General features: G+C 55.5%; 2 protein-coding genes and 1 long non-coding RNA gene across 3 annotated transcripts in view; 2 read left to right on the top strand and 1 right to left on the bottom strand.

Moving 5' to 3' along the window:
• The window catches only part of Hmgcl (3-hydroxy-3-methylglutaryl-CoA lyase), a 14,375-nt gene extending 5,765 nt beyond the window's left edge, over positions 1-8,610 (top strand). Inside the window, exons 5-7 of the mRNA XM_015485528.2 lie at positions 3,465-3,653; positions 6,599-6,724; positions 7,933-8,610. Of these exons, the coding sequence (XP_015341014.1) occupies positions 3,465-3,653; positions 6,599-6,724; positions 7,933-8,034 (417 nt within the window). The 3' untranslated portion in view covers positions 8,035-8,610. The remainder of the gene's footprint in view (positions 1-3,464; positions 3,654-6,598; positions 6,725-7,932) is intronic.
• Positions 3,697-8,044, bottom strand: LOC107142133. The gene is made up of 2 exons (XR_001503521.2): positions 7,907-8,044; positions 3,697-4,861 (listed from the first exon to the last, which is right to left on the bottom strand). It is a non-coding gene; the product is annotated as an uncharacterized LOC107142133 (long non-coding RNA).
• Positions 8,611-9,486: 876 nt separating the features above from the next.
• Gale (UDP-galactose-4-epimerase) overlaps positions 9,487-9,631 on the top strand; it is a 5,648-nt gene continuing 5,503 nt past the window's right edge. The window contains exon 1 of the mRNA XM_015485526.2: positions 9,487-9,629. The gene's annotated coding sequence lies outside the window, so the exon portion shown is untranslated. The remainder of the gene's footprint in view (positions 9,630-9,631) is intronic.

The following is a 9,631-nucleotide window of genomic DNA, read 5'->3' on the forward strand; positions in this document are numbered from 1 at the left end:
GCAGCCTTCAGACGTTTTCCCCCCCCCCCCCAGTGCTAGGCAAGTGTTCTACCACTGAACTACATCCCAGTCCTTTTTAATTTATTTGAGACATGGTCTTGTCAAATTGTCCAGGCTGGCCTTGAACTTGCTATCCTCCTGCCTCAGCCAACCCCCAACCCCAGTAGCTGGGATATCAGACATGGGCCTTTGCGCCTGGCTGAGTTCAGACTTCATTGTGGTTCAGCCCTGCCACTCTGCAGCCTTATTGTTCACCACTTCTTTCTGGCCCGAGTCTTCTGTGCACCATCTCCATTCCACCTGGGACTTCTTCCCATCTGCCACTGTCCACTCTCTCGCCTCTGGGCCTTTGCATAGACTCAGAACACTCTTTCCCCTACTTTTCGTGGCCTGACTCCTATTCCAGTCATCTGTGGATGCTAGGTTCTCTGAGAAGCTTTTCCTGACCCTCACTGGGAATCAGTGGCCATGCTGCAGGTCCCACAGTACCCTGAATGTCCTGCAGCCTAGCATTAAACTGCTTGTGAATCCTGTGCTGCCCCAGTCCCATGGACTGTGCTCTCTTCTAGGGCAAGCCACGTCTCCCTCAGTCCCTGACCTGCCCTGCCCTCACAGCACAGGCCTGGCACACAGATGGCACTCAGTAACCGACAGGTGGATGGATGGCAAGGACGCAGGGCCTCAGTCACATTGCCTGACTCCCCGGCTTGTGCTCTTCTTAGTGGCTCTTTTAACATTTCCTTGCTCAGCAGTATTTGGAGAAGAAGTGGGAGAATTAAAATGGAAAAGTGAAAGATCTTAGAGCCTGAAATTATCAATCCAGCAACCGTTTATTATACCTCCTAATATGAGGTATAATAAACTAGCAACTCAGGGGGCTATTCTAAAGGTCTCCATTCTTTTTTTTTTTTTTTTTAAAGAGAGAGAGGAGAGGGAGGGGGAGAGAGAGAGAGAGAGAGAATTTTTTAATGTTTATTGTTTAGTTTTCAGCAGACACAACATCTTTGTTTGTATGTGGTGCTGAGGATCGAACCCGGGCCGCACGCATGCCAGGCGAGCGCGCTACCACTTGAGCCACATCCCCAGCCCCTAAAGGTCTCCATTCTAAAGGTCTCAAAGGCATCTCGGCCCCAACAGGGTGGGTGGGAATAGAAAGTGTCAACACCCAAAACTGAGCTCCTCAGACAGCCTGCAGGACCCAAGATGCCCGTGCCCGTCTCCGACCTCGTCTCCACCGCCTGTGCCTCTGCTCTCTGTGCCTCCGCTGTTCTGTTTTCATCCTGCTGGCTCCTGTCTCTGGAATGTTCTTCCCACAGACCCTCCCCTTCTCTCAGCTCCAACGTCACAGCCTTGAGGAGGTCCTCCTGGGCCACCCTTGCCACTATTGGCCTTCTCTAGTGGCTCCTGTCGCACTTCCTGTTTCCGTCTTAGCGCGGTGCTTCATGAGGCTCTCTGCCACTTATTGGATTGCCGTTCTGTTGGCTCTCGCCGTCCTGAAACAAGCTCCAGGGGTATGAGGACCTCGGGGGTCTCGCTCATGTGCCTGACACATGGTAGTCACCTCAGTAGAATAAATGAATGAAGGAAGGTGGTGACACACTGGAGCAGCTAATCCCTTGCCCCTGAGGCCAGCCCAGGCTGGTCTGACTCACATCCAGCTCCTGCTCTGGCCTTTAGTTCATCCGGTCCTGGTCTCCTGAGTACTGGCTGAGCAACTTTGGCACATGGTTCTGCTTTTCCGCCCCTCCAAACACCAAGGGGCTGCTCAGTGCCCTCTGCTCCCCCCCCCCCCNGCTCAGTGCCCTCTGCCCCCCCCCCCCCCCAATAGATCCTCAGCCACTTCTGCCCCTGCAGAAGCCCCTGCCAGCCCTGCTTCCCAGACCTGGGCTTCCCAGCCCTCCCACAGCGGCTCTCTACTGCCCCCTCCTGGCACTAGGCCACGCTCCTTCCTTCCACTCCGCCTCTGGATCAGCCTTCCACCCAGGCAGGTTTTGATTATAGGCCAGGGATGAGTGTCACACAGCCATCCACCTCTGCCCTGCTGGCTGAAGAGCTCAGGGGCACTGATGTCCTTCTTCCCCTGTCTTCCACAGGTACGTCTCCTGTGTGCTTGGATGCCCCTATGAAGGGAAGATCCCCCCGGCTAAAGTAGCTGAGGTGTGTGTGGCGGGGGGTGGGGGGTGGTATTAGGGTTGCCCACCTCACCTGTTCCTGAGCACATGGGTACCCCTTGCCACCCTTTGCTGCTAGGTCCCTGCCTTCATTCATTCACCCGGCTGCCACACTTACCCACTGCAGGCGCGGCCTGTCCCTGCTCCCTGGAGCCCCTCTAGCGGCGCCCCTGCCCAGCCTGAAGCCTTCAGTTCCGCCCAGTCAGTGGACAGGTGATTGTTGAGGTGACAGCTTGGGGGGGGGCTCACAGGAGTCCCTAGTTTCCTTGTAGTAGGCGAGAGGCCACACCCTGACGTCCTCTGAATAGTAACCAAGAGGAGGACTGGGGTGGGAATGGAATTTGAGCAGCCCAAGAGCTTATGTCATTTCAGCCACAAAATTCCTCTGCAGTTTGTTATCTTTCCTTTTTTCAGTTGAGGGAACCGACTAAAGGACTTGCCACCCAGGTAGTGAAATCAGGTCTCAGACATTTTGTCTTCCTACAAGCCCCTTATTCTTGCCCCATACCATGTGACATCCAGATAGGAGGAGGTAACAGTAGCCGCTTCTCATTGACAGTGGCCGCTGGGGCCCCTGCTTTAGCCTCCCACTGCCTCTGGCCGTCACTGTAGCCCCACAGAGAGCCACCACCTATGAAGCTGAGAAGAGTAAAGCCCTGGCCAGGGCACACAACTAGTGAGCAGGGAATGAGGAGTTCATCAGGCATCATGTGACTCCAGAGAGCCGTCCAGCCACAGCTCCTGTCTCCCTGTGTGCACCAGGTGCAGGGGGAGGGGGAGGGTGTCTTTACCTAGCAGTCACTGGTGAGCATCACCTGTCTCTTGCCCCACCACACCCTTCCTCACCCTGTCCTCAAGAGAGGCAGGTGCCATCCAGCTTTGCAGCCTCTTTAGGGGTTCTCATATGGGCTTCTCAAAAGTTAAATAGTTGTTTATTTCCTGGAAGATCTATAACTAGTATCTCAGACCCAGGATCCCACAGATCTTACTACCAAGGATAAAACTACACGAATCAGTTTTCCTGAGTCCAGCATCTAGGTCTGACATGGTGAGAAGAACTCAAGTGGGAGGAAATCACAGGGGGGAGGCCCTGCTCCTAGAGCCTCAGCTCTGGAGCCTCAGCCTCCTGGTCAGCAGCCCACGGCTCGCCATGCCCACTGGAAGTTGTCAGGAGCTTAGGACCCAGTAGGAAATTAGTGCCTAGCCATGGAGGTGACCTGTCTGCACAAAGGATCCCTGGGACCCCTGGCTGGTGGGACTTGGGGTCCTCCATATGCCTGCTTGCTTCCCCAGGTTGCCAAGAAGTTGTACTCAATGGGCTGCTATGAGATTTCCCTGGGGGACACAATCGGCGTGGGCACCCCAGGGATCATGAAAGACATGCTGTCTGCTGTCATGCACGAGGTACCTGTGGCTGCCCTGGCTGTCCACTGCCATGACACCTATGGCCAGGCCCTGGCCAACACCTTGATGGCCCTGCAGGTAATCAAAGGCAGGTACCCATTCTCCCAGAGGGCATGGGGAGGACTGTTTGGTTTCATTTATTCTTTCAGCAAACAACCACTGATGCCAGAGTGCCAGGTCCAGCGCTGGCAGTGGTGGGCAAAGACAGTGCCCCTGCCCTGAAAGTGCCCACATGTGCGTACTGAGGAGACAGTCGAGGGAGTTAGGACACAACCCTGCTGCATTATGACAGACACCAGGAAGGGAGCGCAGGGCGAGGAAGCCAAGAGGGCCCCTGGCCCAGCTGAGGAAGTCGGATTTGGCGAGGCCTGAGAAGGCTTAAAGGACATGAGGAATTAAGCAATTTATTAAAGGGAAGAGGGACAGCCACCAGGGAGAGCTGCCCTGAAAGACTAAAGTAGGGTTCAGGAGGTCTCGCGTGTCCTGGCCGTGTGGCACCCCGTGGTATTGAGCTGGGGGAGCAGCTAAAGGGACAGGCAGAGGCTTTTCAGAGGAGTGGGGAGTTCCCCAGAAGTTGTACTGGCCTCGGGCTTATCTTCCCTTGAAGATTGCTTTTGGTGGGCTGGCTGTGTAGGACTCTCCACAGGTAGCCCCTAGAAGGAACAATCTCTGTCTGACACTGGCTGCCTCGCAGTCGGCACTGGTCTGCCTGCGTGGTTGGGCTGGAGAAGGTGGTCCCCAATCCTCACCTTTCTAGCTCTCTTGTTACCTCCTGGAGCTTCATGTCTCCAAGCCAGATGATTCTCTTACTTTCTGGGCCTGTTTCCCCAGAATCCTGGTTGTCAAAGTTGAGGCTTTGGCTCTGGGGTCCCCTCCACTTCCCAGCTTGGTGAGACCTCCTGTCTTGGGCCATTGGGCTCTTCTGAAGCCCGTGAGTTGCCTGGCCGGGCAGGTGAGGAAGAATGGCTTCTTCTCAACGTCCTGCCAGGCCAGGAAAAGGGATTTCTGTACCAGTGTGGAAGGTCTGCGGCAAAACGTCATCCTGACCATGCTCAGGATACTCCTGCTTTTCTGGCCTTCTGTTTCTTGGTATCTGATGTCCTCAGAGTCACCTTTTGCAGATATCTCTGGGAAATCAGCTGAGCATCATGACCTATGGTAACTTCCTCCACCTTCCTCCATCCACTACTTCAGTGTTCATGCTTTCTGTGCTCCCGGCGCTCTGTGAAGTGCTGACTGGACAATAGGAATGGATTCCCGGTTTCTGCCTTTTCAGAGCTTCTGTCCTAGGGGGAAGGAGGTGAAAGGTTAGACAGGCAAACAGACAGTACAGCTTCCTCAGCTACTAACACTAAATATGGTGTGAGGCCAGACCCTCTTCTCAGCATTGAGGATTCAGCTGTGAATGAGACAGATAATAAGTAGACAAATATATAGTCAGCCAGGTGTCCATAAATGCCATGGAGAAAAATACACCAGGTCAAGGGAGCACCAGGTGTTTACAGAGAGGCCTCCTTCACCAAGGCAGCATTGAGGGAGATCTGAGGGACATCAGGGAGTGAGCCTAGCCATATAAATACCGGTGTTGGGGGTGTCCCAGTTCAGGAACGTAGGTTAAAGACCTCCAGGGGGGTACACTTTCTGTCCAGGAACATGGAGGCACAGGGGAGCAGTGTGACAGTGGGGAGCGGGGAGAGGAAGCCAGGTGAGTGGGCCTTGTCGGGCCCTTTCTGACTGACCTGAGAAGCTAAGGGGTGCGAGGGACGTGAACTGACTGTACAGAGGGTGGTAGAAGCAGGAGATGCCAGTTGGGAGCCTGCAGTCAGGGAGGTGGAAACTTCTGGCAGCAACCCTGGAAGGAGCAGGTGGTAGGCAGTGGTGAGGCCTCCCCAGGCTCCCAGTGGAGAGGCCACGCTGGGCAAGCCTCCGGCCTCGGTGTAGACATTTGGAGACTTCAGCACAGAGGCGAAGCTATCTGAGGGCCATGCCGTGAGGGCTCCATCCTTTAGAGGCCAGCAAAAACAGGACTGAGCCCTCGGGAGAGGCCAGAGGTGCTGGAGGAAACCAGGGGCTGAGACTTGACCTGTGACTTTAGCTACATGAAGGATTCCAGTGACCTTGACTGGACCTGTTTCCACGGAAGAGCTGGGGGCAAGGACGGCAAAACCCATTTCAGAGGGGAATGGCCTGGGAATGGCCGGAGACAATAAGCAGGGACAGCTCTTTTGAGGCACTTTACTTCTTTTTTTAGTCGGTGGATTATTTATATGCGTGCTGAGGATGAACCCTCTTCCTTACTCCTACCAAATGAAGCCTTTCAGTGGGATTTTCACTCAACACAATCAAGCAGGCCCTCTACCAGGACCCCAGCTTGAGGCACTTTGCTTTGAAGGGAGCAAAAGAAATAGGTTGGGTTGGGAGGAGGTCTGCAGAGGGAGGGGCAGGTTGCAGAGCCTGAGGGAAGGGCTACTTGGGCCCGCTTGGGCTGGCTGGAGTGGTGGAGGGATGGGCTTGGCTTGGAGCTCAGTGTCTCTTCTGATTGCAGGTTTCCCAAGTGACTAGGAAGCGGCTGAGAGTGAGGGTGGGGGACGGGTGGGGGAGGTGTGAGAAAGGAGAAGAAAAGGAGCCTTTACCCAGCAGAGGGGGAAGCAGCTGACCTGGGGCACTGGGGCAGGTGTGGTTGAAGCAATCGGTAAACAACCAGGGTCTGAAATCTCCACAGCCGGAAGGGGAGGTTGGGAGGGCCTCTCTGAGGAGGTGGCTCTTAGACTGAGACCTACAGGGTAAGAAGGATCCACTGTGAAAGGGAGGAGAAAGACTCCTGGAGAGGAAACTCAGGGAAGACAGACTCACATTGTCCCAGGAACTGAATGAAGCCTTTCAGTGGGATTGTCACTAACACAATCAGAAGCCAAAGGAAAGAATGACAGAATTTCAGGCAACAAGCACTGAGAGGCTTGCCAGGGCAGCTTGGTGGGCTCTGGTGCCCAGAGGCGGTCATGTTTCCCCATCCTTATTTCCAGATGGGTGTGAGTGTCGTGGACTCTTCGGTGGCAGGACTTGGAGGCTGTCCCTATGCACAGGGGGCATCAGGGAACTTGGCCACTGAGGACCTGGTCTACATGCTAACTGGCTTGGGCATTCACACGGTAAGCCTCCCTTCCCCCTAGTGGCAGACCCTCTGAACTGACCGGGCACTGTCTGAACCCCAGGACAGAAGCCAGTGGGGTTTGTGGGGTTAAGAAGGCAAAGGGGCCAGGGATTAGGGGTACCTTTGTTCTGTTTCTGAGGTAGCAGAGTGTGGTGAGGCCACCAGCAGGGCCACAAGAAGGCTAGGGGCTCAGAATGTCCTCCAATGTTCCATTCTGAGTCCCTAAGGAACAGGGAGAGAGCCCTGAAGGGGCGAGGATCCTGGCCTGAACAGAGTCAGCTCTGTTTAGTTCTCTGTAAAAGGAGGGCAGTAGAATAAGCCCCCCAGGGCTCTGCCAAGGCTGTAAGGGCCCTTGGTGTTGGTCTGGGTGCCATATAACCTCCGCTTTGAAATCTGATGAATTTTTAAAACCAGCCCTGCCCCTCACAGGCTGATGTAATTCTTTCATCTCTCTAAACCTGAGAAATGGGCTGTTGTGAGGATTAAGAAAATGTGTGGAGCGCCCACACCTGTAATCCTGTAGCTCGGGAGGCTGAGGCAGGAGGATTGCAAATTCAAAGCCAGCCTCCTGAACATATTGAGATGCTGAGCAACTTAGCAAGACCCTGTCTCTAAATAAAATATAAAAAGGGCTGGGGATGTGGCTCAGTGGTTAAGCATCACTAGGTTTAATCCCCAGTACCAGAAAAAAAGAAAATGTTCAGCTGGGAGTGCAGCCTGCTTAGCCTGTGTGAGGTCTGCGTTCCCCCCGCCCCCCAGCACTGGTGTGTGTGGGGGAAACCAAGTAGAATGCTGAGCATGAGCTGAGCTCACGGTACACATCAGCAAATGAGAGCAACTGTGGGCCAGGTGTCATGGCACACACCTGTGATCCAGCCACTCCAGGACTGAGGCAAGAGGATTTCAAGTTAAAAAAAAAAAGAGTCCTGTCGGCTGGCATTCGTTCCTGCCCCTCCGCCTCACAGCCCTTACTTCAATACACTAGGCAGGCCCTGTGCCAGGCCCTGGAGATGAGGTCCCTCTCCTGATGGTGGCACCACAAGCCATTGTGAGGGACAGTCCCAGGGATGACCCCAGATGGCAGCCCACATCAGGAAGGAGTCTGTTTGCCGTCACCTCTCCCTGCAGCATCACAGTCTCTAGTCTGCTATTCCCCTGGGTCCTGAGGGCCATGACTTACTGTATCCTCTGATTTGTTTCTCGAAGGGTGTGAACCTTCAGAAGCTCCTGGAAGCTGGAGACTTTATCTGTCAAGTCCTGAACAGAAAATCCAGTTCCAAAGTGGCACAGGCTAGCTGTAAACTCTGAGCCCCTGGGCCATCTGGGGCCCCGGGACCTGTATGGGAGTAGGAGCAGGCATGGATGATTCCTGAGTGGGAAATGAACAAGAGAATGAAATTAAAGGAGCAGGGCCTCCCAGCCAGCTCTGCACGTAGGTCCCTGGCAGAAGGGAAGTGAGGGCCAGGGGACTTGCTTGGCCTCAGCCCTCCCTGCCAGACCTAAGTAGGAGTGAGTGGCCTTGGGAATGAACAGCTCCCTTCACTGTGGATCTAGTGGCCCAGGAGTCAAGTGCCTGAGGTCACCTGGGAACCTACTTGGGATGATCCGTAAGTCTCATTCTGGGCGCAGTTGGTCTCATTCTGGGTGCAGTTGCCAGCTGTCTAACCACTTGCTCCATCCAGCCTGGACGCCAGGCCACTGCTTTCTGCCTTAAAGCAAGGGGTGGGGCCCAGTTTTCTCAAGGCTGGCAGAGGACTTTTGCACAGAAATGAGGGCCGAGCTTCTGTGGTGGCCATCTGCTGACTCCATCATCCCTGGAAAATCTCCACTCTGAATGTGATTTTTGAAAAGAGGTTATGTAATTAAAGGTTTAATTTTCCAGTATTCGTTTGTGCTGCTCTGTGTGTTTATGAGTGGAGGAATTCATCTCTTCCCAATGCTGCACTCTGCAGGGGGCCGGGATGAAACTTTAAACTTGTTTATTATCTCAGGATTCCCTTCATTACCCGACCTGAGCCTCCTGTGGCCTGAAAAACGGACTTTGGGCACATTTCCTGGCACCGCAGGGGCTGTTTTCTGAGGGTGTGTCTTTGTGCCCCGGGGTGCTGGGCGAGCTCCCCTGAGGGCAGGAGGCCACTGGGGCCTGGCCTCGGGCTCTGCGGGCAGACCCAGGGACTTCGTGGGGTGGGGACAGCTGTGCACTTGTGCATTTATTGCTTCTTTGTTCGGGTGTCCTCGTTATGTCACGTCATATATATATAATTGTTTTAATCGCCAGTGGACCATTACTTATTTACAGTGGCGCTAGGGTCCTACACGGAGCCCCGCCCGCCCCGTCTCCGCACCCCGTTCCCAAGTCTGGCCTTTGGTTTTAAACTCCGGCAACCTCTCTAAGCCCCACCGGGGGGCGGGGGCGGACAGCCGCCGGCCGCGGGGCGCCGAAACTCCCGCGGTAGCTTTGGGCTCCTCCCGCTCCGGGGTTGGTTTCCAAATCCCAACCGGACGTCCCGGAACCACAGCCTGGGCGGCGCCGCCGTCCCCGAGTCGGGCGTTTCATGCAAAACCTGAGGGGACCTGGGACGGTGGGAGCCCGGCTCCGGGCGCTGCTGCCAGGGCGCTGGGCGGCCGCGGGTCCTACTCCATCGCCGGGTCACGGAGTGGTGCCGCCCACTTCCGCCCTCCCTCGAAAAGCTCCGAGCAGTCGCTCAAAGTTTCACAGGCCTTTTGTCCTCCCGGAGTCTCCGTAGTGCCCGTAACCCAAGTGACACGTTTCCTTGGGGGCGTGGACAGGGCGGGATCCGGGTGGGCTGACAGCTCTTAAAGGGACCGCCGCGCGGGGCGCGGGAGGTGGCGCCGCTGGAGCCAGCGCGGGCGCGGGGCGCGGGGCGCGGGAGCCCCTGCAGGT

This window comes from Marmota marmota, unplaced genomic scaffold, assembly GCF_001458135.2.
Source record: "Marmota marmota marmota unplaced genomic scaffold, marMar, whole genome shotgun sequence".
Classification (NCBI taxonomy): Eukaryota; Metazoa; Chordata; class Mammalia; order Rodentia; family Sciuridae; genus Marmota; species Marmota marmota.